Raw genomic sequence first — 26,444 nt, 5'->3', positions numbered from 1 at the left:
TCACATGGCACCCTCTCGCTTAACACCTTCTGTACCTTAAAAACTTGCAACCCAGGATTCTGGTCGGGGTTGTAGTGCTGCCCTGTCCAGGCTGGTGGCTCATCTTGCCTGCCCAGTACAGTGCTTGATTGCTCCTACCTGAGCCACTGCTCCCACTTCCTGGAATCCAGTTCTCATGTCATGTTCCTGGGAGGCCTTTCCTAATCTCCAGACCGGGCCACACCCCCTGTGACCCCTCCCGTGAACAGCCCAGCAACACCCCGTGTGCCTCCCACAGGAGAAGATGCAGGACATCTACTGGCTGCTGCGTGTCTGCCTGCGGACCATCGAGCATGGAGACCGCACAGGTCCTCTCTTTGCCTTCATGCCCGAATTCTACCTGAGTGTGGCCATCAACAGCTACAGTGCTCTCAAGAATTACTTTGGCCCTGTGCACAGCATGGAGGAGCTCCCAGGTGATAGGGCCATTCAGGCTGGGAAGGGACAGAAAAGGGGGCCTCTGGAGTGAGCCCTAGGAGCCCTGTTCTGAGCCCTCGTGGCCCAGCAGCACACATCCCACGTAGGGGAGGAGGTGAGGCTCTGCCCAGCATCATACAAGCATTTGCAAAAGTCCCACATGGTGGAGAGCCCTGTCCTAGTACCAGCAGCCATAGAACCAACAGCACCTCCCTGGTGTTAAGAGGGAAACAGATGAAATGGAGTACAGGGTGTGGGGATTACCCCCACCCCACCCACCCTGCCCCGCCCCGCCCCGCCCCAGCTTTTACTTCCTTCTTGGTGCTTCTGTGGCCCAGGAGCCAGCTGGCCTCTTACCTTGCTGCCCTGGCGCTGGCCATGGGGTGTGGCATCCCATGCGGGGGCAGAGTGGCTTGTCTTTGCAGATCACAGCAAGGAGCACGGGGGCCCTGCTGGTGGCCACATAGGAGTCTGGGCTTCTTGCAGACCACTGATTCCAGGCTGGGCTTGGCAGTTTATGTCTGGACTAGGCTGTGGGCTTTTAGGCTCCTGGCCTGTCCCCTTGCCCTGCCCTAAGCCTCAGTGCAGGCTTTGTCCTCAGAGGTGGAGCTGTGGGTGCCCAGGGGGCTTTGACTGCTGAGCCCTCCAGTGTGTGTGCTGAGATGGGTTTGAGCCCAGGCAGGACTCTTGTCAGGACCTATCCTCCTGCTGGGACCCGCCCAACGCCCACAATGAGTCTGTGCCTTCGCCTCTCACCAACTGTTAGTGAATGCCCTGCCTAAAGTCCCCAGATGTCGGCTTGGGCTCAGACTAGCCCTTGGAGCTAGCTCTGGAGCCCACTACCCAAGCCCACTCACCAAGGGGTGTGCCTGCCTCTGGAGTCCGCACTCCCAATCATCTCGTCCTACTACCCAACCCTGCAGGCTATGAAGAGACCCTGACCCGTCTGGCTGCCATCCTTGCCAAACACTTTGCTGACACACGCATCGTGGGCACTGGTGAGGTGCCCGACAGAGGGCTGGGGGAGATGGGGACGGACGGGATGGCACCTCTGGCTGGCTATTTTCTGCGCACAATGCCGGCCAGGTGGGTATGAGGCATGGGCACCAGGGCTCATGCCAGGCACCTGCTGAGGCATGGCCTGTCCCAGCAGATATCCGTGACTCGCTGATGCAGGCCCTGGCCAGCTACGTGTGCTACCCAAACTCCCTGCGGGCTGTGGAGCGGATCCCTGAGGAGCAGTGAGTGGGGGCCCGGGGGCAGGGGGGCAAGCACTCTGCCCTGCACAGCACTAGCCTCACCCCGTGCCCGCCACCCGTTGCTCTCACAGGCGTATCGCCATGGTGGGGAGTCTCCTGGCTCCCTATGAGCAGCGGCCCTGGGCCCAGACCAACTGGATCCTGGTGCGGCTCTGGAGGGTAAGCCTGGCTGGAGAGGAGGTGGCTATGGCTGGCTGGAGGGAGGGGTTGCCCTGCCCCACTGACCTCCCGCCAACTCCACCCCCAGGGCTGTGGGTTCGGGTACCGCTATACACGGCTGCCACATCTGCTGAAAACCAAACCCGAGGATGCCAATTTGCCCAGCCTCCAGAGTGAGTATCCAGGTTTGGCAGGCAGGGGCCCTCACCCGCTGCTCTTGGGTTCTCGCAGACTTTCCCACTTCTTCCAGCCTCAGTCCTGGACTTGTGTTGGGCCCCAATTCCCTGTGTATCCCCTGGGGTTTCCATTTCCCTGCTTCCTCCCAGTCTAAGGACACTCTGGTCCTCTTGAGTCTTGCTTTCCAGTCCCACGTGTGCCCTTTGGTCCTGAATGATCTGCATGTGTCACAGTGAAAAGGGGCAGCATCTTCCCAGGCTGCTGGCAGCTTATGCAAAGTGAGGACCCTATCCCTTGCCCTCTGAACCAGCTCCCTGACTTCCAGCCTTGTCCCAACGCCATGTCCTTCTGCCCCTTTACTTTCACTAGCTGGTGCCAGACCCTGGATACCTGAGTCAAGGCAGGGGCACAGACTAGGGGCTGGCCAGGGCCCCAAGGGGTGTCCATGGGGCTTCCTGGAGGAAGTGGCCTTTGGTTGGGAGCAAAGTCTGCATTTTCTGTCCTGGGCCTATGGTCCAGCAAAGCCCTGTGAGCCTGGACCTTCACTGGGCCCAGCCCAGGGTCTTGGGCTGTCTTGCTTGCAGAATCTGCCTGTCACATGCTGTATTCACCCCACACAGTGGCTCTCTTTAGCCCACGTGGTATGTTTCTGCCCTTGTGGGAGTGTTTGGGCCTAAAGGGGTCCCCAGAGGCCAAGTTCCTTGTGCAGAGTCACACAGCAAGTCCTTGCCAGTTGCCTTGGTCCTGCCTCCAGGGTGGACCTGAGCTGCAAGTGGAGAGCAGCAGTGGGGCCAGATATGCATTCTGCTGCTGTAGGAACTATTGATTTGCAGGGGGGGAGGTATGCCTAGCCCAGTGTGGCTGAGGGCTCTGGTTACTGCTGCCTGTCAGCCCAGACTTGGCGCCCACCACCTCAGCCGTATGCCAAGGCCAGGCCAAGGGCAGCAGAGGACAGTGGAGGATGGCAGGGCTCAGAGTAGGCTCTTGGGAGAAATGGCCTTGATACGAGTGAAGAGGGGTCTAGGTTGCCCTGTCTAGGTCTAGCCCTTCCTGAAGGGCGTGTGACTGAGAACTTTCTGGGGATCAGGCTGGGGCTTGGGGGCAGTTCTAGAACTGGGGGTGGGGGAGGCATTGGGAACAACTGCAGCCTGTGGTTGGCCCAGCAGAGGGAGGGGACAGATTTAGCCCTAACCCCCAGGCAGCACTGCACCCTGTCCGCCTGCCTTCAAGACCTGAGTGTTCCCAGGGAGCTGTCTGTCTGCCCTTACACCAATGGCCTGTGAGTGAGGACAGAGGCAGACAGGCAGGGGCCGCTGACTGGAGTCCCGATGATGCCCCTCCCCATGTCCCCACAGAGCCCTGCCCCTCCACCCTGCTGCAGCAGCACATGGCAGACCTGTTGCGGGAGGGTCCTGACGTGGCACCCAGCTTCCTCAACAGTGTCCTCAACCAGCTCAACTGGGCCTTCTCTGAGTTTATCGGCATGATCCAGGAGGTGGGTCACGGAGGGACCTTGTGGGCCAGGGGGTTGCAGAGGATGCGGCACGATCTGTGGTGTGGCCAGACCACTGACTGCTGCCCACGCACACGTTGGTGGCTTAGATCCAGCAGGCTGCTGAACGCCTGGAGCGGAACTTTGTGGACAGCCGGCAGCTCAAGGTATGTGCCACCTGCTTTGACCTCTCGGTCAGCCTGCTGCGCGTCTTGGAGATGACCATCACGCTGGTGCCTGAGATATTCCTCGACTGGGCCCAGCCTACCTCCGAGATGCTGCTGCGGCGTCTCGCACAGGTGTGTCCATCTGGGCAAGGGTGGTTGGGACCCTGGGGACACCCCAGTGGTGTGAGCCCACCCATCCACCAACGGGCTCCTGCCCTCACAGCTGCTGAACCAAGTGCTGAACCGGGTGACAGCTGAGAGGAACCTGTTTGACCGCGTGGTCACCCTGCGGCTGCCTGGTGAGGACCTAGAAGCCCTGTAGCCAACACACTGCAGGCCTTGGTTCCTCTGCCAGGAGCAGTGCTGCCTGATTCTACATTCTGCACCGGGAGAGCCTGGCTTGGCACCCCCAGCCTAGCTCAGCCTTCTGTGGGGAGGAGGGTGGGAAGTGTGAATGACGATGATGTCGGCTGGGCAGGGATGGAGACCCTGCAGCGGGAGCACTTGGGTAGCTCATCCCCTTCCTTCCCTTTCCCTTAGGCCTGGAGAGTGTGGACCACTACCCTATTCTGGTGGCAGTGACAGGCATCCTGGTACGACTCCTGGTGCATGGCCCAGCCTCAGGGTGAGTGTTAGGGGCTGGGGTCCCCTGTGGGGGCTGGGCTTGTCTGATGGGGAGGGGGCTGGGCACGGCCTTCCAAAGCTCATCTCTCACATGGACTTCAGCGTCAGGTCTGGAGCTGGAAGGAAGGTAGTGAGGTGTGAACTGAGTAACTGGGTGGCTGCAGCAGCAGCAGCAGCAGCTCAAAGCAGGAGAATCCAGGAGCTCAGCGGAGCAGGGTGCTCCGGCCCACGGGCACAGCCACTGGCTGTGGCTGTGCCTAAGGCAGGGGCAGGGGAACTAAGACTGTGCTAAGGGCGGGGTGCCATCGTGCGATATCCAGGGACGCACTGCTGGGGTTAAGAGCTGAGCACACACACTGCCACCTGTGTCTGTGAAGGCTCCAGCGACGAGCATGTACTATCTTTATTAAGAAATTCCATGATAGCTGGATCCAGGACACTTGTGGGCCCCCCAGCTGAGCCCTCACTCAGGAGGGGTTCCCAGTCCCCGTTTCCCTGCCTCCCTGCAGTGGGAGTGGTGAGATGCATATGAAGCCAGGGCACTGCTTCAGCCATTAGGCCGATACCAGTGCCAGCCCTTAAGAGGATTCTACCCTTGGGAGACAGCAAGTTCCAGCTCGGCCCTCCCATCTTAGCCACGCTCAGCAGGCTTTTTACTGCTGAAAAGCTGGGGGAACAGGCCATTGGTGCCCCTTACCGTTGTCTTGTGAGCCCATGGGAGAGGCTCTGCCCTCAGAGTGGCCTGCGATGCCCCTGGGGGTCTCTTGAGGAGCCTTGCCTGCTGGTTGCCTTCTCACCAGACTGCATGGACTCGTGAAGCTTCAAGTAGCTTGAATGTTGGTGCGTGGGGAGTCACATTTCACCAGAGGGAGGGCTTGTAATTCCTCTTTCCACCCTCGGGGTGGGGATTCAGTCTTCCTTTGAAGTCCTCCTCCTTTTCCCCCGTGGGCCACTCCCGTCCCCTTGGGAAGCGGAAGGTGGTCATGCTTCAATTCTTCACCACCACTCTCCTTGATGGCTGCCTCAGCCCCTGCGGGTGAACCTGGGGCTCTAATGCAAGCGCTCTTCCAGATGGTCCTCGGTTCCAATCCTCATGTGGGCACAGGTAGGCCCTGCTACGTCCTGGGATGTTTTGGTCCTGTGCTGCTGGGGAGAAGCAGGAGAGAGTTGGGGACTTCAGCCCCTCTACCAGTGAGTGGGGTTGCTGTGGTTTATGTTGAGGCCCACACAGGAGGCTGGAGGACCAAGCCCAGTGCTTCCCACCAGCATCTGGCAGTTCTCTGGGCAGCAGCAGGGAGCAGGGCAAGCAGCGGGCAGGCAGTGGCCTCGGTGGGGCCCCTGGGCAGCCTAGGTCATCACCAGACCCTCAGAGCCTGTGGAGCTAGCAGACTCAGAGCCAGCCTTGAGCCGCAGGCCCATGGGATTGTAGAGATCAAAGTTCTCAGCTACCGCTAGCTGCACACGACCATTGAGGCTTCTCCTGCCAGGCTCCAGAAAGACCACATGCTTGTGGACACTGGCCTTGCGTCTTGGTGCGTTGGGCAGCGTGGTGCTGAGCACTGAGGACTGTGCGCTCAGCTCCTGGAGTGGGCTGGGTGTTCGGGGCCAGCGGCGGCAGCGGCAGGTGCAATGGTAGCAGCGGCGGCAGCCGGGGCAGGGTGGCACGAACAGGTAGAGCAGCACGAGCACCAGGCCCACGGCGCAGCCCAGCAGTGTGGTGAAGCCCGTGTTGAAAGTGTCAGGCTCAGGGCGTGGAAAGTGCACACTCACGTTGTACTCGTGTGTCTGGTTGTGATGCAGGTGGGGTCCAGTAGCCAGGCACACAAAGACACCCTCGTGCCATGGCTGCACGTTGCTGATGGCCAGGCTGCCATCAGCCCGCACTGCGATGCTGCCGTTGCGAGATCCTGGTGCCATGAGCAGCTCATGCTGCGGCGAGACCCAGGCAATGTGTACGGCTGGGGCGCTGGTGTTGCAGTGTAGCCTCAGGGACTGCCCCACCTGCACATGCAGCTGCTCTTCAGGCTGCTCTAGGCCCCGAGCCAGGGCAGCTGAGCAGTTCTCAAAGACACGGCTGTGCTCAAAGAAGCGCACGCGGGAGGTGGGTACCTTGAAGGCCAGGCACGTGTACTCGCCCGCGAAGTCGCTCACGGCGCTGAGCCCCCGCTGGTGCCAGCGCCGCAGCAGGTGGTAGAGACGGCAGTCACAGGGTAATGGGTTGTTGTGCAAGTAAAGGCCGTTCTTGAGAAAGGCTGGCAGTGAAGCCAGGTCAGGTACAGGGATGCGTCCCAGGTGGTTGGAGGAGAGATCCAGAGTACGTAGGTGGGTCGTGCCCAGGCCGTGCAGGTGACTGAAAGAGAAGGACGCAAGTTCATTGCAGCCCAGGTAGAGACGACTGAGCACGCCCAGGCCGTGGAAGGCCTGCTCGTCCAAGTGCGCCAGGCGGTTATTGAACAGAAGCAGCATCTTGAGCTCCCCCAGGCCGTCGAGGTCGTGGCGGCCAAGGGCTCGCAGGGCGTTAGATGATAAATCGAGCAGCCGCAGGCCACTGGCATTGGTGAAAACTCCCCGACCTAGCGCATCCAGCTCGTTGTGATTTAAACGCAGGGTGCGGAGCCGGGAGAGGGTCGCCAACCAGCCGGGGCGCAGGCGCTGCAGCGCATTGTGGCTCAGGTCGAGGTCTGCAGCTGCAGCTGGTAACGTGACCGGCACATCCTGCAGCCCCAGGCCGGCGCAGCTCAGGAGGTCGGCAGCACAGACACATTTGTAGGGACAGTTATGAGGCGCAGGGGACAGGAAGCTCTCGGAGTCCAGGGTGCTTAATCCGACGCGCAGCATGCACAGCAATGTGCCCTGCAGCACCAGCCGGGCCATGGCGGCGGCTGCCAGGGGTGGGACAGGGCAGCTCGGTGTGGGGCGCAGCTTCGAGACTCACCCACTTCACATCCGGCCAGAAGTGCGGGGCGCTACATGGCCAGTGGCCAGCGAGACAGGATGCGGGCTCCGTCCCGCAAGGCCGACTGCGCCAGCTGCCCGGTCCCAGGTTTTGGGTTGTGAGTTGGGGCCACGCTCGCTCAGCACTCCCTTCTCAGGCTTCCCCAGCTCTCTCCTGAGTGCCTTTGTGAGCACTCAGCTTCTAAATACTCTCCGGGAGGCGATTTCTCAGGGGCGGGGCCTCAGGCTCCCATTGGCTCCCATTGGAGGGGCGGGGTAGCCGCGTCCCCCGGCGATCATAGGCCCCCGCGTGGCCGCCAGAGGGTGAGCGAGTCGGGCCACAACGCCCCAGCCTGAGCTTGGCCGGCGGCTTTCCAGAGGGCCCTGTCTCCCGGAACCCTGGGAAGCACGGCTTTAAGCTTCTTGTGTTCTTTGTGTTTTCTTTGAAGGGTTAACGTTTATGAGGGGGCAGGTGTTTTCTTTGAAGGGTTAACATATATGATTGGGCAGCTGTTTCCTTTGAGTGGTTAACGTAAATGAAGGGGCAGGTGGACTTCCATTATTTTCTGGTGGTGCCCCCTTAAACTGGTACCCAGCAATGTGGGTCCTTACCGGGATCTAGGACTTTACTGGGAGGACTGGAGAGAAGAAGGGAGATTGGGTGGAATGAACCAGGCAATAATGCAAGTAGGCTGGACTTTCCAGCCCCACCCCTCCGATAGATACTGATTTCAGACAGGCCCAGCATTCTGACTACCCTTGTACCCTCTCCCACCTAGGACAGAGAGAGCCACATCAGTGCTCCTGGCTGATCCCTGCTTCCAGCTCCGCTCCATATGCTATCTGCTGGGGCAGCCAGAGCCCCCTACCCCTGGCACTACCCTGCCTGCCCCTGACCAGAAGCGCTTCTCCCTACAGAGCTGTGAGTAGGCCGGGGGTGGGTCAGGGAAGAGAGGGATTTGGGGCTGGGCCAGGTCAGTAGTCTTAAGAAGAGCAAATTTCCAGGCAGGGAGTACTCAAGAGGCACTGGGTTCTAGGGCCACATTGGGCCTGACACCTCCTTCCACCCGCCAGACACAGATTACATCAGTGTTGAGGAACTGGCCCAGGTGGAACAGATGTTGGCACACCTGACCTCTGCGTCTGCCCAGGCAGCAGCTGCCTCCCTGGTGAGTGGGGCCACAGCACACGGGTCCACACAACCCCAGTACACATCACCACAGCTGTGTGCGTAGTGTACACCCAACTTGTCTGGGCACCCAACCCCAGCCCACCCTGCACTCTGCTCCCTGCAGCCCACCAGTGAGGAAGACCTCTGCCCCATCTGCTATGCTCACCCTATTTCTGCTGTGTTCCAGCCCTGTGGCCACAAGTCCTGCAAGTAAGTGGGCTGCACGGGCACAAGGGGCTGGGTGGGGAACAGCAGGGATACACAGGCCACCTTTATGCCCTCCCCTGTTATAGAGCCTGCATCAACCAGCACCTGATGAACAACAAGGATTGCTTCTTCTGCAAAGCCACCATCGTGTCTGTAGAGGACTGGGACAAGGCAGCCAGTGCAAGTGCCACTTCCTCGGCTGCCTAAGCCTGCCTGGCCCACACAGCAGGAACCTCTACCCTTAAACTCAAACCCAGGCTGGGCCCTATTTATGAGCCCCTTGCCCTGTCCCCCACGGCCCCCCACCATGCCCTATTTGTGCCTGAGCTTGACTTTCAGTCAGGGCCACAGTGAGCATTAAATTATTATTCCATACAGTCCTGGCCCAGCCCATCTTGAGGGAGTGGGCTTTGTGGGGTATGCCCAGCAAGGATCTTGCCAGATTATGTCCACAGGCGAAGGCGGGTGTCCGACGGCTTCAGCCTTGTCCAATCCTCCCCAGTCAAATGGCAATGAGTCCAGAGCCTCCTGATGTGTCGAGCCAGTGATCCCCTTGCCAGTGGGGAAATGGGGGCTCAGCCAGCCCCGCAGCATCCTCACATGATGATGCGGGGCTCTGGCACCGACTCACCAATAGACTTGTGGGGCAGCACACTGGCCCCGTTGAGGTAGAGCTCGTCGTTAACTATGACGTCCTCACCCAGCACTGTCACGTTCTCCATGCGCACCTTGGGGGGAGGGGCAGGCCTGTCAGCGAGGCAGAGGCATTCCCCCACCCTCTCCATCTGGCCCAGCCCGGAGGCTTACCCACTGGCCCACGCGGCAGCGCCAGCCTACAATGCAGGACTCAAGCCAGGAGTGGGAGCGAATGTGGGCGTCTCGCAGCACTGTGCACCGCCGAATGCACACACCATCCTCCACCACCACACCAGGACCCAGACTCACGTTGGGGCCAATGCTGCAGTTTTCGCCAATACGGGCACTTGGGTCCTGAGGACAGTGGGGAAAACACAAGTGGGCCATCTGTCCCCCAAGATTGAGGGGGTTGACAATGCTCTGGGCAAGGGCCTCACCACCAGCACGTTGCCCACAATGCCAGGACCTGAGCACAGTTGCTCAGGCTGCCTCTGTCGCAGCGACTGCAGGAAGAGGCACATGCCAGTGAGGAAATCCTTGGGCTGCCCAATGTCCATCCAGAAGCCTGTAGGGAGAGAATGCATCAGGGGGCTCCAGGGGGCTCAGCCCAGCCACAGACCACCCCCACCCTGTGGCCTCCCTGCCTCACCCTGCAACTCCATGGCATAGAGCTGCCCCTCCTTGGCCATGACAGGGAAGATCTCCTTCTCAATGGATGTGGGCTGCAGCTGTGGGAGTGGGCAGCTCATGAGCAGGGTCATGGCAGTGGTGGCCTGCCCTACCCCAGCCCACCCAGCAGCTGGCTTCTACACACCTGGATGCGCCGTAGCACTGCAGGGCTCAGGATGTACATGCCTGCGTTGATCTTGTTGGACACAAACACCTGCGGCTTCTCCACGAACCGGTGAATGCGGCCTGTGTCCGCCTCACACACCACCACACCGTACTTAGAGGGTTCCTCCACTTTGGTCACCTGAGTGCAGGGGGACTTCAGGCCTAGTCCAGTGCTCCTGAGCCTTGATATACATGTTGTCCTAAATTTCATTGGCTTTGCCACAAATGCTTAAAGGCACAAACTGCACAGCTCTGCATCCACAACACTAAGGGGCAGTTCAAGGCCGGAGAATGGGAGAGGCTGGGGAGGCTGCGCATGGGGACAGGAACATTAGAGCAGAAAGACGTGCTTGCTTACCAGAATTGAGCCCTCCTGGCCATGGTGTCGGTGGAACTGCACCATGGCCTGAAAGGGGAAATCGCAGATCACGTCACTGTTGAGGACGAAAAAAGGGTCTGCAGTCTCAGAGAGCAAGTCACGGGCCAGTGCCAGGGGCCCAGCTGGGGGAGAGGAACAGGTCACCATCATCTTGGGGGTCTGAGCCCCTGGATCCAGGCTCAGCAGTCCCCATCCAGGCTGAGTCTTGCCCCTTCCCTGGCCCTAAACCCTCCCCAAGGGACCTTCCTGTCTCTACTGACCTGTCCCTAAAGGCTCCTCTTCATGGGACATAGAGATTCGGATTCCTAGCTGGAAGGAAGAAACCCCCCGTCAGGTTCCTCTCACCAGGGTGAAAAGTTGAGCGGGGACCAGGGCAAAGAGCCAGAAGTCCATGCCTCACCCTTTGCTCCTGCGCCTTCATTTCCTTCTCCAGCACCTGAGACATATAGCTCACAGCCAGAATCACGTGGTCCACGCCGGCCTGTGGGACAGAACGGCGCCGGCCGCCAGGCGGACTCAGCCGAAGGCACAGGTGTCCCCGATCCCCAATCGCTGGCCGTCCCTCATCCTATCAGGTCCTACCAAGACCCCGGCCCCGGGCCTTACCGCGGCCAGCGCCTCCACTTGGTGCAGCAAGATGGGCTTATTGCAGAAGTCCACCAGCGGCTTCGGGATGCTTAGTGTCAGCGGCCGCAAGCGCGTCCCATAGCCGCCCACCAAAATCAGTGCCTTCATTGCGCCTGCGGGCGGCCGGAGAGTGAGTCTCGGGATCCGAGGTGTCCGCGGCCCGCCTGGCGCACCTCTGCCGCACACTCCCGCCGCTGTGCCCGGCCCCGCGCCCTTCACCCGCCAGACTGACCAACTCTGGCTCTGCCTTGTCCGCCCAGTCCGCGCTGACGCTAGGTCCGGGACCGCAGCAAACCGAGACGCGACGCTGGACGGAGACCGACTGCCTCCCAACTCGGGCCGGCGGCCGGCGGGAAGTGACGTAAACTCGGGCGGCCCAATCAGCTACCGTATACGTGGCACACCGTCGGCGTCGGAGCGCGGGACGCGACGCTCCGGCCGACGCAGCCAATGAGAGCCGAGCGCGCCGGGCTGCCATGGGGACCGGGACCCGGACCTGCGGGTCAGCTGGCCATTGGCGGATCCAAAAGCGGAGCTGGCGCCAAGGGCGAGGCTTCCTTTGCACCGCGCCCCAGCGGCTTCCGGCCCCTCTCCGCCTCACCGGGTCGGCGAGGGGCCGAGGACGCGGGCGGGCCGGACTAGGCCAGTCTCCCGGAGGCCGAGGGGTTTCTCAAGACACGGACACGCCTCGGTTTCTAGCGGCTTTATTTTGACATACACGACCTCAGACACAAGCGGGGCGGGCAGCGCTAGGTGTACAGAAAGGGGCGGGCTCGGCCCAAGGCCAGAGCACCCCTCTCCCCTGCACGCAAGGTCCCGAGAAAACGCAACCGCGCCCAGACGTGACCAGAGCCACGTGTCATATCCGGGCGCAGGGCTCGGGCGGCGTGGACAGGCTTAGGCAGCTTCCAGGAAAGTGGAGTAGAGAGCGGTCCTCCAGGCGAGGCCTTGCAGTTCCTCGAGAAGCAAAGGAACCAGGCCCTTCCCACGGTTCTCCCCAAACTTTTCCCCATTAAAACATTTTTTAAATCGGTACAAACAAAACCAAATTGAACAGTTTTAAAGTTCAAGCAATCTGCATCTGGGGGGGGGGGGAAGTGGTGCACGTGGCGGGATGTGAGCAAGTGAGCAGAGGCTACGAACTAGCCCAGGCCTTTGGCCCCTTAAGGAGAATCCCCACGCCCACTGTACAGGCCCGGATGTGAGGGAGGCGTGGGGTCCCTGCCAAGTTGCAAAACTGGTCCCCTTCCTCTTTAAGCACCGCCCATCCCACCCCGCTAGGGGGCTGGTGTCGACTTCGCCCAGGGAAGCACTACAGAGAGGGGTCGCTTGAACGCCCCAACCCGTGATCCCATCTTGCACTTTGGTCCCAAGTTGGGGCTGGGAAGGCAGGGCCTGGCAGGGATAGGGCTCTCTAGCATGGAACAGGGTGAAATGGTGGCAAAGAGCGTGTGCAGACACACATGCCCACCACCCACCAGATAACTGGGCTGTGTCTCCCAAGTGTTCAAAAGTGCTGAAAAGAAGGGACCCTGCCCTGGGGGAGAAGCAGCAAATCCCAGCCCTGCTCTTTAGTGCCAGGCAAACACTGAATTTAAGTCAGTACAGCCTCTCTCGCGATGAAGAGCGGAATGGGGGCAGCATCTCCCATAATATACAAACTCAGGAAGCACAGCACATCCCCAGGCTGGAGAGGTGCCATCAAGTGGGTCCCAAGTGGCCCCAGACCCTTTGCTCTAGCCCCTGCCTTGCCAGGAAATGACTATCCACACTAATGAAGAGCTACTGCCCCCATGGGGGAAGCCACAGAATAGTACAGAAGATGGTCATTACTGACCAGAAACAGGCAAGCTGCCCCTCCTAGCCCCAAGGAATGGGAACCTGCCCACCAATGGCACCAGGGTCAGAGGGCCGAGAGAGATGGGATCCCATCAAGGAGCCCATTTAAGATGTGTGAGGCAGCATCTCTAAGGACCAGGAAATTAGTCCATCAGTTATCAAGGCCTCTCAGAGACACAGGCTGGCAGGCTTATCATTAATGCCCAAATAGGGACATGCCAAAAGTGACAATGACAGTGGCCCTAGACTCAGAGGTGAGGGCACTAACCTCAGCAATGGCTAGGTGAGTGCAGTATCACCTGGCCACAAGTGTTAGAGATGGCAGGTCTCTGTGCCATTAAGGGCTGGCAGCAAAAGTTATGAGCAAGGAATGGGTCACCCCCTGGGCCTTCACTGTGCCACTGTCAGTGTTGAGTGTTGAGGGGGCCACACTCCAGGCTCACAGAGAGGGTGTTGGGCCAGCAGAGAAACACCTCCTCCAATTCATTTTGCTACCAGTTCTTTTAAAAAAGGTAGCACCTGCTGAAGAAGGGCACAGGGGCAAAAGCTCACCTCAGAAATGGTAAAGAGAATATTTTGCTGAGGGAAGCATGAAGAAAATCAATATTTACTAATGAACAAGGCTACACCCCAGGGGAAAGATCACAGGAGCTGGCAGATGGACAAATGGACAGACTGATGGACCCCAGTACTGATAAGACAAAACTCTCATTAGCAGAATCTGGGCTCCTGCACCCAGCGCCCAATGTCCCTATAAGCAAACAAGCTTAAAGTTCTCCCTCACAAGCCTGGAGCTCCTCACAGTGGGCTGCTGCCTTGAGCTTGGCCTGGGGAGAGGTGAGACCCTGAGCGGACCACAGCCTTTGAGCCCTGGAAGGAGCAGCCCATCCAAGGCAGCACAGCTGCCCAAGCTAGAGGAAGAGGACTCCTACCCACAGCACAAGGACTGCAAATACTAGCTGGGTCAGAGCCATCAGAGGCCCTGAGACCTGCTGGAACATTGACTCTCCTCAGCAAACAGAGCAGGGCCCCCTCCAGTGGGGCAAGAGGGGATGGCCTCCTTAGGCAAGGGATCTTGGTGAGAAACGCTGGCTGGGCTGTGCAGGCAGGAGGAGGAGCAGGTTCAAGTGCCAAATAGTGCCTGGGGATCCCAGGGCCTGCCCTCTGCCATTGCTGGCTTCAGCACAGCTTCATGAATCTAGCCTCATGCCAAGGTCAGAACCGAGAAGGGTCCAGCTGTGTGCAGTTGGCCCTGTGGTGCCCTGGGGACATATGTTACATACCTGGGTGATACTCACAACACAAGTTACAAAGTCCCCCAAGAGATGGGCACCCAACCCTCTACTACTGAGGAACAAGGGATGAGTGAGCACGGAGGGGCCCTGAGCCAACCCAGGGCTTCACCCCACAACTAGCAGGACCCTGCAGCCACAGACCCCAAAGACCTAAGCAAGAGAAACCAATGTCCAAGGGCAACCTGTCCCTGCTGCCAAGCCCACCAGGGGCATCTCCTCCTTCCTAAGTCAGCCTGGACACAGCAGTCAGAACCACAGAGCTAGGAAGCCTGGCTGAGAGGATGTGTTCTGCCCTCCTTCACTTTATATATATGGATTCCAGGCTACAGCTAAAAACATTTCTTTTAGTTTACACCAAAGAGAAATATAACCCTTTTAAAAGCAAGTCTGTGTGTCCTCATGGCGAGTTCAGAGCAATGGTCCCTGCCTGAGGGTGGAGAGGAAGGGGTTCTGGAAGCCCAGAGCTGGGCCTACTGGTTCTCGTCCCGCATCTGTTCCATGATGCTGATGAGGTTCTCCAGGCCAAACACATAGCCTCGGTCAGGCCCATCATGCACAGTGGGGTCATCTCGGAAGCCCTTGAATGTGCTGTGTGCAAAGTCGATCATGCGGACATCCACCTTGGGTGGAGAGGAGGGGCCCACCTCGGGGCTGGTGCTGCTGGGGCTGGTGCTAGGGCCACAGGATGGTGCCACCTCAGGGAGCCCTGTGTCCAGGTGCTTGATACGCATTTCAGACCGGCGGTCCAGGTAGGACTCAGACCGGCACTCCTTGCCATCATAGATGACAAGCAGGGAACTGGAGTAGAAGCGGTAGGAGGCCTGCCGCTCCAGTACAGCTTTCAGGCCCCGCAGTTTGCTCAGGATGGGCTCAAAAAGGTCACGCCGCAGGTCCAGGCCATTGTGCAGGTACTGATAGAGGGCATTGCGGAAGCCTTCGATGGAGAGCCCACGGCCATAGTACTTGTTCCTGCAGAGGTAATGCCCCGTGTCCAGCTGGTACACCTGAAACCCCAGGAGACAGACAGGTGAGTACCAGGGAGGTCTGATGACCTCACGGTGCCCTGGGCAGGCACTATCTGGAAAGTACTTCTGACCAACCTGAGATTTTCTGCTCAACGCTACACAACTGGAGGAGGCAGGCCAAGTTCACCCTAAGTTTTCCTGTGGTAAAGCCAGCAATGTGCAGAGACCAGGCCTACAGGTTTTCTGCCACTACCTCTGGAGCCCTCCTCCAAGTTGCCCCAGGAGACCAGCTGGACTCAAACTAGGAATTATCTTGCTGACAGACAAGAGTCTTACTTGCCCCAATATCAAGGCAACAGGCTCTCACAGTGGTTCTGCACTGGAGCCCAGACCAAGGTCCCCAGGTAAGGATAAGAGGGCTCAGGGAACATATCTACAAAAACACACTCCGCACCCTGTAGGGGACTCACCCTCTTGGAGGAGATTCTGGACCACTGTGGGCCAGGAGGACACCTGGCTCGGATAGCAGGCAGGTACACACGCAACCCAAAACAGGCAAGCAGGAGCACCTAGGCTCTCACCAAGGATGACTCACCTGCATGCCACAGACTCTGACACCCAGCGTAGCCGACGTACTTTGCTCGCACTTCCGCATCTGCCGGGCTGCCTTCTCAGCTGATGCATCATCACCATGCTGCCGGGTGCCCATCTTCAGGTCCAGCACACAGGGGTACTTGAAGTGGTGCACCACGTTCTCAAGCAGGAGGAACTCTGGGCCACAGTCAAGGGGAATAACCACCAAACTCACCATCAGCCCCAGCCAGAAAAGCACAATCCAGTTTTTCTATAAAAGGAGGCATTCCCCTCTAATGTAATCTGTATTCACCTCACAAACTCTCAAATGTGGATTTCAAACCACTGGCTTATTATTTCTTTAAAAAAATTTTTTGTTGTGGTAAAATACATTGTAACATTTATCATTTTAACCATTTTTAAGTATACAGTTCAGTGGTGTTAAGTACATTCATATTATTGTGCAACCATCACCACCATCCAATCTCCAAAACTTTTTCATCTACCCAAATAGAAATTAGAAACTGTACCCATTAAACAGTAACTCCCATTCCCCCCTCCCCTGCCCCCATAACCACTATTCTATTTTCTGTCTCTATGAATTTACCTGTTCTAGGTACTTCATGTAAGTGGCATCATGTAATATTTGTCCTTTTGTATCTGGCTCTTTCGCTTAGCAAATTGTTTTCAAGGTTCATCCATATTGTAGCATGTGATAAAATTTCATTCCTTTTTATGGCTAATTTTTCATTGTATGTATATACCACATTTGTTGATATCATCATTTTTATTTTATTCTTTAGATCTGTCTTGCAGGCATACATAAATAAACCAAAGAAGATTTGGCAGTTTCACATACATCCCTGGCACCATCAGTAAACCAAGGCCCTGCTCAATCCAGTGTCTCATTCAGGCCTAAGAAGTAAGGAACTTCCTTTGTAGCACTACTACAAAAATGATAAATCAGATTTAACATTCCCAAACAGGAATCTTTAGAAAAATCTGGATTTAAATTTCTATCTTGCCATTTTCTGACTAAACTTCAAACCAGTGGACCATATATTTAAACTTATCCCTTAGTACTTCTAGGACCTTCTGCTTAAAATGGCTCTGTGGTCCTGGCCTCCTGGCATTTATACCCATGTCCTCATCTACATCTCCTGTCTGCAACAATCTTAAAGGTACAGGCCTGTCACATGTCTGCCAAAAGTCATCAGGGCTCACAGCCTAGCCCTCAATTCCATATTTGGGACTATGTAGCAATCACATGGTCTTGGAGGATAAGACCCTCAGCATCACTCTGATGATGAATATTTTAATAGCCCCTAATTCTTTAAAGAGTAACATAAAAAAATCATTAAATATGGCTTTTAACTAGTCTCATCACCTGCTATAACCTATAAACAAGTGACAGTAAAACTCAAAGAAGGTTGCAGAAATATCTCACAATGCCTGAGAGCACTGGATCCTGCTTCGGCCACTCACTGGCTCTGAGCACAACACTTAACCACCCTGTGCTTCCAGTTACTCGTCTGTAAACGGAAATCATAACAGTTCCTCCCTCAAAAGACTTAGGAAGGGGCTTCCCTGGTGGCGCAGTGGTTGAGAATCTGCCTGCCAATGCAGGGGACACAGGTTCGAACCCTGGTCTGGGAAGATCCCACATGCCGCGGAGCAACTAAGCCCGTGAGCCGCAACTACTGAACCTGTGCATCTGGAGCCTGTGCTCCGCAACAAGAGAGGCCGCGATAGTGAGAGGCCTGCGCACCGCGATGAAGAGTGGCCCCCGCTTGCTGCAACTAGAGAAAGCCCTCGCACAGAAACAGAGACCCAACACAGCCAAAAATAAATAAATAAATAAATAAAAATTAAAAAAAAAAAAAAGTTACTCTTTAAAAAAAAAAAAAAAAAAAAAAAAGACTTAGGAAAACTGAGTAAGTACATATGAAGTGCTCAGCATGCTTCCCCTCAGTTTCTCAGTAAGTATTATTTATTTATTGTCTACTGCTTGAAAACACTAAATGATTTTAAGAATTCCCATTTCATAATACTTTTTTACCTCTGGTATCTTAAAAAACTGTTTTATATTGCACAGGTATAGTGTTTATCTTTAGAAAAAACATACTAAAATCAAACATATTACTTTTTAATTATTATCTTTTGGGAGGGGAGAAATACACACGTGTACACATGTACATATGCGCATGCGCACACACATCCCTCCCCCCCAATTCTAGACATGCACTGATAAATATGGTAGCCACTATCCATGCCTGGTGATTTAAATTTAGATTTTAATTAATTAAATAACAAAAATTCAGTAACTCAGTCACAGCAGCCATATTTCGGTTACAGTGTGGCTAGTGGCTACCACAAATTTCAGCACAGATTCAGAATACTTCCATTGTCACAGACAGTTCTATTGGACAGCACTCTTCTAGACTGCCAAGTTTAAGCTTCAGTCTTACCAGCCCCAAAACGCAGGAAAAAAACATGTTGATGAAAATAAGAAGGACAAAGAGGAAGAAGAGCCTATGGAAAAGGGAGATGAGAACAAAAGACGAGCCCCTGAACAGAGAGGGCACTGGCCATGGTACTGGTAGGTGCCCTGACACAGGAGTCATGGTCCCAGTAGCAGGCACTGCTGGGGAAGCAGTAACAAGGATACTGTAGAGCTTTCGGTCCTTGGACTCGGAGCGCATGCGGCTCAGCTGCTGTTTGTGACAGCGCAGGCTCCAAGGGTTGTGGCTGATCTTCTCAGAACTCAGACCGCTGTTGCCATCCAGCATCTGGAAAGGGACGTCCGAGTGGCTGTGCAGCTCCACCTTTGGAGTCTTTGCCTCCTGGGGGCTAAGAAGGAAGAACATACCCATTGCTAAGGGGCTCAGACAAGTCACCCTCTGGGGTCTCACTACACAGGGTGGGGGAGGCCTGGATCAAGTCTAATGTGCCACGCATAGACCTTCCTGAGGGGTGACACGGGGCCCAGATGCATGAGCCCATTAAAGTGAGTAAATGGTATAAGTACTAAGGAGCTAGGGTGTGCAGCCTGTGCTGCTAAACTGATCTGATCTGATGTCAGAGACAAACTATGTGCTGCCACATCTAAGAAAAGTCCCAATTCCAACTTCTAGGTCAAGTCACAGAGAATCCTATTCACTGAATTTTTTTTTTTTTTTTTTTTTTTTTTGGCCATGCCGCACGGCTTGCAGGATCTTAGTTCCTGGACGAGGGATCAAACCCAGGCCCTCAGCAGTGAAAGTGCCGAGTCCTAACCACTGGACTGCCAGGGAATTCCCTCACTGAAACTTATTTTTGAGTGATATTAAATATATATAAAGTAATTTAATCATACAATTTTAATTTCACTTTGGTTAAAAAGCTCATTTTTTATTTACATTAGTTTTATTTTTTTTACAATTCAGTGTTTTGGGTTTTTTTTAGTATATTCATGAGGTTATAAAACATCACCACTATCTAATTTTTAGGAATTTTCATCACCCCAAAAACAAACCTTGTCACCATTAGCAGTCACTTCCCATCTATCCCTCCCCCTCAGTCCCTGGCATCCACTGACTTTGCCTTCTGTCTCTTGGAGAGAAACGATGGATTTGCCTATTCTGAACATCTTATATAAATGGAACCATATAATATGTGGTTTTCTGTGACTGGCTTCTTTCATTTAACATAAATGTTTTCAAGGTTCATCCATGTTGTAGCATGTGTCAGTACTCCATCCCTTTTTATTGCTGAGTAATATTCTATTGTATAGATATACCACATTTAATTTATCCATTCACCAACTAATGGACACTCAGGTTGTTTCCAGTTTTCGGCTATTAGGAATAATGCTGCTATAAACATTTGTGTACAAGTTTTATGTGTGAATATATTCCTTCAATTCTCTTGGGCATATACCTAGGAGTGCAGTTGCCAGGTTTAACTTTTTGAAAAACTGCCTAATTTTTTTCCAGAATGGCTGCACTATTTTACATTCCCATCAGCAATGTAGGAGGGTTTCAATTTCTCCATATCCTCATCAAAACTTTTATTGTCTATCCTTTTGATTATGGCCACCCTTGTTGGGGTTCACATTTTTTTGCATGATATATCAAGAAAAATAATTCCTTTGTAGACTATTTTCCTAATCTACAAGAAAAATCAATTTCCAATACAATAAACTGAACTTCAGATTCAGGGAAAGGATTAATAGCTGATATCAGAGTCTCAGAGAGATCTGACACCCAAACCCTTAAGGAACACTAGTCTGGATGCCACTCATTGTCTTTGGGCTCTGACATCCTGCAGGTGAGAAAGGAGCTGGAACCTCATCGTGGACCAATGCATTTCCACCTCTGTCTTGGGGGTGCGAGACATAACAAAGCTGGAAAAAACAGGGTGTTCTTGTTTCCAAAAAGCTGAGGGAACTTCATTCTCTCTTGACTAGCTACAGCTATACTCAGAAGGAGGCATCACTGGGGTGATGTGACATACAGGCGGCAGCCTGCACCTATGTGGGTGGCCTAAGAACATCAGCCACCTTCCCCCAACCTTGAGCCCTACTTCCCCGTGATGTATCAGGACTCTAGAGATATTCTGAGTATATCAGGACCAGACATGAACCACCAGTCCTGCTCACCGTCCCCTTACCTCTCTGAGGTTTCAAGGGACAGGCTGGCTTTCTCCTCCCTGTGGTCACTGCCACTGCCTGACCGGTGCAGGCTCCGGCGAGAGTGCTTACGCCGAGGTTGCTCCCGCTCTGGTGTGTCATCCTGCTCCACGGTCTCACTTTCCACATAAGGGTAGGCCACCAAGTTGATGTAACCATCACTGTCCCCCTCAAAGCAGACTGACACCACTCCTGTTGGAGAAAAAAAGGCAGCCAGTCAACAAATGTCTACAGAGATTGGGTCCATTCAGTTCAGACTGCTGGCACTTGCTGTCCCTCAGCACACTGACATCACCTGCCCTGAATCAACTGTAGGAACAACGACTAGCAGACATCTTTCCAAAACATAGCTAACCACTAATCCCCCATTCTAAGTCCACTATTTACCTTTGATTTTGGATAAATCTATATTTTTTTCCCATTCTCTTGTCTAACCCTCTCACTTTCCTTTTTTCCTTTTTAATAAATTTATTTATTTATTTATTTTTGGCTGTGTTGGGTCTTCGTTGCTGCGCGCAGGCTTTCTCTAGTTGTGGCGAGCGGGGGCTACTCTTCGTTGGGGTGCGTGGGGTTCTCATCACTGTGGCTTCTCTTGTTGCGAAGCACGGGCTCTAGGCGCGTGGGCTCACTAGTTGTGCATGTGGGCTCAGTAGTCGTGGCTCACGGGCTCTAGAGCACGGGCTCAGTAGTTGTGGCGCACAGGCTAAGTTGCTCCGCGGCATGTGGGATCTTCCCGGACCAGGGCTTGAACCCATGCCCCCTGCATTGGCAGGCGGATTCGTAACCACTGAGCCACCAGGGAAGCCCACCCTCTCACTTTCAACTATTGCCTTCTGTACCATTCAAAAGAACTGTATTTTCTAGGTGACATCCACAGTCGACATAATTTAATCCTATACTTATTTAACTGCTCTATGATGCTGTCATTTCCTATGTCCTCCTCTAGATGTGTTTTCCTTCTGCCTGACAATGTCACCTAGAGAGACATCAAGACTTCTCAAAGACAGTCTCCAAAATATGTCTTCTGCTGACACTGAACATCAGGCTATTCTAAGCTCAACAGGCAGAACTTCTGCCTCACCAAACCACCAGCATTCCTAAGTTGAAACACCTATTTTCCATGCTGTACTCATGCAAAACAGTTTGTTGTGTCCATTTTTATCAAACAGGTTTTCATAGTTTCTTCTGGATCATTACCAAATGAGTTGAAACACAATACCTAGAAATCAAGGAGTTTTTTGTTATTTGTTCTTAAAATGGTCTAGGCTGCCCTTCATCTAACTTCCATATCCAACCTTCTGTCAGCTACACTTCTTGTTTTACACTCTTGGTGTGCAAAATCAGCATTATGTGAGAATCAGTGAGAAGCATTTAGGAATATGTCAGTATGCCAGACCAAGAATATCCTTCTCTTTGGCCCATTTCCTTCTCCAGGAGGGCACTGCCCCAATCCCTGGTCTCTTTTAGGAAAAAAAATCCTTAAGACGTTAAGGTGAAATAGATTCTTTTTTCTTACCTTCTCATTACATTGTTTAAATGTACACCTCACTTTAGTGAGCTTCACAACTGTGTCCTGGCTTCCTTACACAGATGACTGCCTCTCCTACAGTTTTTTGCCTTTATAACTTCTTCTCTTTGTCTTTTCCAGAGCTTCAGTTCTGTTCAAGCTTGAATGCCCTCTGGTCTACAATATTCTTTGTTTCATGGGCTCCCCTTCGTACTCTGATCTAGAGTGTCCTCCAGGCCTGCCACATAGCTCCCATGCTGGGCCCCTCCTTGCTGCAGCTGACCAGAGTGAGAATTGTTCCTTCTACGTCCTCTCCTTTTCCCCTTTTTCTTGGTTTCCTCCTTATTTGAGTGGAATACATCTTCAAGTAACTTCCTAAGAAAGAGTATTCAGGAGGTCAATTTTCTGAGTCCCTTGCAGGACTTTATTCTACTCCAACACTTGACTGATAGTTTGGCTGAAGACAGAATTCTATGTTGTCTGAAAATAAAGACAGTTTTACTTCTTCCTTTCCAATCTGGATGTCTTTTATTATTTCATTTTCTTGCCTAACTGCGCTGGCCAGAACCTCCAAGTTATATGTCAACTAGAAATGGAGGGCATGGACATTCTTGTCTCGTTCCTGATCTTAGGGGTTAAAGCAATTGTCTCATCACTGAGTAGGAAGCTAGCTGTAGGTTTTCATAGATGCCCTCTATCCGGTTTGAGGAACTTTCTTTCCATCCCCACTTTGCTAAGAGTTTTGTTACTCTTGTTGTTTTATCAAGAATGGATGTTGATGCAGATGGCCAACAGGTACATGAAAAGATGCTCAACATGGCTAATTATTAGAGAAATGCAAATCAAAACTACAACGAGGTACCACCTCACACCAGTCAGAATGGCCATCATTAAAAAATGTACAAATAACAAATGCTGGACAGGGTGTGGAGAAAAGGGAACCCTCCTACATTGTTTTTGGGAATGTAAATTGGTGCAGCCACTATGGAGAACAGTATGGAGGTTCTTCAAAAAACTAGAGTTGCCAGATGATTCAGCAATCCCACTCCTGGGCATACATCCGGACAAAACTGTAATTCAAAAAGATGCATGCACCCCCACGTTCACAGCAGCACTATTCACAATAGCCAAGACATGGAAACAACCTAAATGTCCATCAGCAGATGAATGGATAAAGATGTGGTACATATAGACAACGGACTATTACTCAGCCATAAAAAAGAATGAAATAATGCCATCTGCAGTAACACTGATGGACCTAGAGATTGTCATACTAAGTGACGTAAGTCAGAAAGACAAATACCATATGATATCACTTACATGTGGAATCTAAAATATGACAAGAACTTTTCTACAATACGAAACAGACTCACACACATAGAGAACAGACTTGTGGGGGGGGGGAGGGATGGGTTGGGAGTTTGGGATTAGCAGATGCAAACTATTATATACAGAATGATTAAATAACAAGGTCCTACTGTATAGCACAGGGAACTATATTCAATATCCTGTGATAAATCATAATGGAAAAGAATATGAAAAAGAATGTACATATATGTATAACTGAATTACTTTGCTGTACAGCAGAAATTAACATAGCATTGTAAATAAACTATACTTCAGTAAAATAAATTTAAAAAAAGAATGTATGTTGGATACTGTCAAGTACTTTTTCTGCATCTACTGAGATAATCATATGATTTTTCTTTTTTTAGTTTATTAATATGGTCAATTACATTAACTTTTGAATGTTAAACCTACCCTGCATTACTCCTATGGTAAACCATACTTGGTCACGACATATTGTCCTTTTAATATATTCTTGGATTCAATTTGCTAAAATCTTGTTCAAATTTTTTAAATTTAGCTTCGTCTAGGACATTAATTTTCTTGTAATAGCCTTACAGAACGAGTAGAGATGTAGTCCTGCTTCAACTTTTTGGAAGAGTTTGTGTAGTATTTCTTAAATATTTGGTAGACTTCACCAGTGAAGTTGTGTGGGCCTGGAGTTTTCTTTGCTAGAATGCTTTAAAATCCAATTTCAATTTGTTTACTACATAGAGCTATTCACATTAATCATTTCTTCTTGAGTGAGTTTTCATAGTTTGTGTCTTGCAAGAAATTGTCTATTTCATCTAAGTTGTAGAATTTACTTGAATAAAATTGTTCATAATATTTTTATTTTTTTAAATATCGGTAGAAACTGTAGTGATGACACATCTGTCTTTTTTTTTTTAAGATTTCTTTTTTGATGTGGACCATTTTTAAAGTCTTTATTGAATTTGTTACAATATTGCTTCTATATTTTGGTTTTTTGGCGGTGAAGCATGTGGGATCTTAGGTCCCCAACCAGGGATCGAACCCACATCCCCTGCATTGGAAGGTGAAGTCTTCACCACTGGACCACCAGGGAAGTCCCACATCTTTCATTTCTGATATTGGAAATTTATGTCTTTTCTTTTTCCTAATCAGTCTGGCTAGAGATTTATCCTAGCCTTTGGTCTTTAGTTTTCATTGATTTTCTTTATTTTTGCTCATTTTCCTACTGAATTGTCTTTTTTCCTATTGATTTTGAATTGCATACACACACACACATTCTAGAAACAAATCCTCAGTCAGTTTTATGTGATGTAAATAGCTCTTAATTTTCTTTAGAAGTGTATTTTGATAAAACTTTTTAATTTTATATACTCAAATGCATCATTCTCTCCTTTAAAATTTCTTATTGTCTTGCAGGGCCATCTAAAGCTGTAATAGAAACCTTTAATTCTCTGCAGGCACATACCATTGAGCACCTTGACACAGAGCATCATACCTGATCAAGGGAGAAATAGTTATGCTATGTGTAGAACAGGAAGAAGATCCTTCCAAGAGTGGGTAAGATCTGGTAATTAAATGAGCCATGCAACCTACCACTAGTTTAAAAAATATGTATTTTTTTGATCCTGATTTTTTTTTTTTTTTACCTCATTACTCACACCTAGAAAGAATTCAGGTAGGAAAATGAAAATCAATGGTCCTTTACTTTATTTGATATAAGCCCTAATTTTCTTGGCATTTGTAAGATTGGCTTAATACAGAGAATTACATTTGGGTAGAGGTTTTCGGGGGTTCTTTAATATACTTTTTTTTACTTTTTAAAATTGTGGTAAAAACATATATAACATAAATTTGTCACTTTAACCATTTTTAAATGTAAAATTCAGTGGCATTAGATACATTCACAATGTTGTATAACCACTTTCGTTATCTATTTCCAGAACTTTTATATCACCTCAAACAAAATCTCTATACCCATTAACCGTGCAGGGGACACGGGTTCGAGCCCTGGTCTGGGAAGATCCCACATGCCACGGAGCAACTGGGCCCGTGAGCCACAAGTACTGAGCCTGCGCGTCTGGAGCCTGTGCTCCGCAACAAGAGAGGCTGCGATGGTGAGAGGCCTGCGCACCGCGATGAAGAGTGGTCCCCACTTACCGCAACTGGAGAAAGCCCTCGCACAGAAACGAAGACTCAACACAGTCATAAATAAATAAATAAATAAATAAAAGAACGTGAATTTCTTAAAAAAAAGAACCTGCCTGCCAATGCAGGGGACACGGGTTTGAGCCCTGGTCCGGGAAGATCCCACATGCCGTGGAGCAACTAAGCCCATGTGCCTCAACTACTGAGCCTGCGCTCTAGAGCCCATGAGCCACAACTACTGAGCCCATGTGCCACAACTACTGAAGCCTGTGTGCCTAGAGCCCGTGCTCTGCAACAAGAGAAGCCACCGCAATGAGACGCCCATGTACCGCCACAGAGAGTAGCCCCCGCTCACTGCAACTAGAGAAAGCCCGCACACAGCAACGAAGACCCAACACAGCCAAAAATAAATTTAAAAAAAAAAAAAAGTTAAATCACCAGTAACAAGGTATGTACCTTGTGATATGATGAACTGAAGAGGACACAGGATCATTTCTATCACCCCAAAATATTAGGTTGGCCAGAAAGTTCGTTCGGCTTTTTCTGTGACATCTGACAAAAACCCGTATGAACTTTCTGGCCAACCCAATATACAACCTCAATCTAATCCTGAGGAAAGATAAGACAAATCCAAATTTAGGGACAGTCTACAAAATAACTACTAGTACTCTTCAAAAGTGTCGAGGTCAGGACTTCCCTGGTGGTCCAGTGGTTAAGTATCCGCCTTCCAATGCAGGGGACGCGGGTTTGATCCCTGGTTGGGGAACTAAGATCCCACATGCTGCAGGGCAACTAAGTACACATGCCACAACTACTGAGCCCAACTCTCTACAACTAGAGAGCCCACATGCCGTGACTATAGAGCCCACGTGCTCTGGAGCCCGCGCGCCACAACTAGAGAGAAGCCCGCCTGCCACAACAAAGATCTCGCATGCTGCAACTAAGACCCAATGCAGCCAAACATAAATAAAAAAATTAATATTTTTTAAAAAGGCGGGGGGCTTCCCTG

General features: G+C 52.1%; 4 protein-coding genes across 11 annotated transcripts in view; 1 reads left to right on the top strand and 3 right to left on the bottom strand.

Annotated features, from left to right (window-relative positions):
• Positions 1 to 9,023, top strand: part of RNF123 (ring finger protein 123) — a 29,368-nt gene extending 20,345 nt beyond the window's left edge. For all 4 annotated transcript variants that reach the window (XM_057555493.1, XM_057555491.1, XM_057555494.1 and 1 more), the window contains exons 27-39: positions 278 to 455; positions 1,380 to 1,454; positions 1,610 to 1,697; positions 1,787 to 1,874; positions 1,963 to 2,047; positions 3,407 to 3,546; positions 3,654 to 3,842; positions 3,934 to 4,009; positions 4,251 to 4,335; positions 8,048 to 8,190; positions 8,343 to 8,437; positions 8,564 to 8,649; positions 8,733 to 9,023. In XM_057555493.1, the coding sequence (XP_057411476.1) occupies positions 278 to 455; positions 1,380 to 1,454; positions 1,610 to 1,697; positions 1,787 to 1,874; positions 1,963 to 2,047; positions 3,407 to 3,546; positions 3,654 to 3,842; positions 3,934 to 4,009; positions 4,251 to 4,335; positions 8,048 to 8,190; positions 8,343 to 8,437; positions 8,564 to 8,649; positions 8,733 to 8,853 (1,449 nt within the window). In that variant the 3' untranslated portion in view covers positions 8,854 to 9,023. The remainder of the gene's footprint in view (positions 1 to 277; positions 456 to 1,379; positions 1,455 to 1,609; positions 1,698 to 1,786; positions 1,875 to 1,962; positions 2,048 to 3,406; positions 3,547 to 3,653; positions 3,843 to 3,933; positions 4,010 to 4,250; positions 4,336 to 8,047; positions 8,191 to 8,342; positions 8,438 to 8,563; positions 8,650 to 8,732) is intronic.
• AMIGO3 (adhesion molecule with Ig like domain 3) lies at positions 4,703 to 8,050 on the bottom strand. The gene has a single exon (XM_007168723.2). The coding sequence runs from the start codon at positions 7,206 to 7,208 to the stop codon at positions 5,682 to 5,684; it is 1,527 nt and encodes a 508-aa protein (XP_007168785.1). The 5' UTR covers positions 7,209 to 8,050; the 3' UTR covers positions 4,703 to 5,681.
• Positions 8,993 to 11,492, bottom strand: GMPPB (GDP-mannose pyrophosphorylase B). The gene is made up of 9 exons (XM_007168725.3): positions 11,102 to 11,492; positions 10,896 to 10,976; positions 10,756 to 10,804; positions 10,475 to 10,617; positions 10,097 to 10,255; positions 9,932 to 10,010; positions 9,720 to 9,847; positions 9,454 to 9,636; positions 8,993 to 9,374 (listed from the first exon to the last, which is right to left on the bottom strand). Exons 1-9 carry the CDS (start codon positions 11,228 to 11,230, stop codon positions 9,243 to 9,245), a joined length of 1,083 nt encoding a protein of 360 aa, XP_007168787.2. The 5' UTR covers positions 11,231 to 11,492; the 3' UTR covers positions 8,993 to 9,242.
• Positions 11,493 to 11,810: 318 nt separating this feature from the next.
• Positions 11,811 to 26,444, bottom strand: part of IP6K1 (inositol hexakisphosphate kinase 1) — an 85,260-nt gene continuing 70,626 nt past the window's right edge. For 4 of the 5 annotated variants that reach the window (XM_007168721.2, XM_057555495.1, XM_007168720.2 and 1 more), the window contains 4 exons: positions 20,445 to 20,655; positions 18,463 to 18,644; positions 15,817 to 15,992; positions 11,811 to 15,260 (listed from right to left, as the gene is read on the bottom strand). In XM_007168721.2, coding sequence (XP_007168783.1) covers positions 14,727 to 15,260; positions 15,817 to 15,992; positions 18,463 to 18,644; positions 20,445 to 20,655 — 1,103 coding nt within the window. In that variant the 3' untranslated portion in view covers positions 11,811 to 14,726. The remainder of the gene's footprint in view (positions 15,261 to 15,816; positions 15,993 to 18,462; positions 18,645 to 20,444; positions 20,656 to 26,444) is intronic. The other variant, XM_057555496.1, reaches the window with a different exon arrangement.

The sequence above is a fragment of the Balaenoptera acutorostrata genome, chromosome 10, assembly GCF_949987535.1.
Source record: "Balaenoptera acutorostrata chromosome 10, mBalAcu1.1, whole genome shotgun sequence".
In the NCBI taxonomy this organism is placed as follows: domain Eukaryota; kingdom Metazoa; phylum Chordata; class Mammalia; order Artiodactyla; family Balaenopteridae; genus Balaenoptera; species Balaenoptera acutorostrata.
The sequence above is the reverse complement of the archived record's forward strand: the minus strand, read 5'-3'. Positions and strand labels throughout refer to the sequence as shown.

Coding starts and splice junctions, on each gene's coding strand:
- AMIGO3 (XM_007168723.2), bottom strand. CDS start 7,208: ATGGCCCGGCTGGTGCTGCAGGGCACATTGCTGTGCATGCTGCGCGTC.
- GMPPB (XM_007168725.3), bottom strand. CDS start 11,230: ATGAAGGCACTGATTTTGGTGGGCGGCTATGGGACGCGCTTGCGGCCG. Junction 10,805..10,895: donor TGAAGGCGCAGGAGCAAAGG/GTGAGGCATGGA, acceptor TCTTCCTTCCAG/CTAGGAATCCGAATCTCTAT. Junction 10,011..10,096: donor CAGTGCTACGGCGCATCCAG/GTGTGTAGAAGC, acceptor CCACTCCCACAG/CTGCAGCCCACATCCATTGA.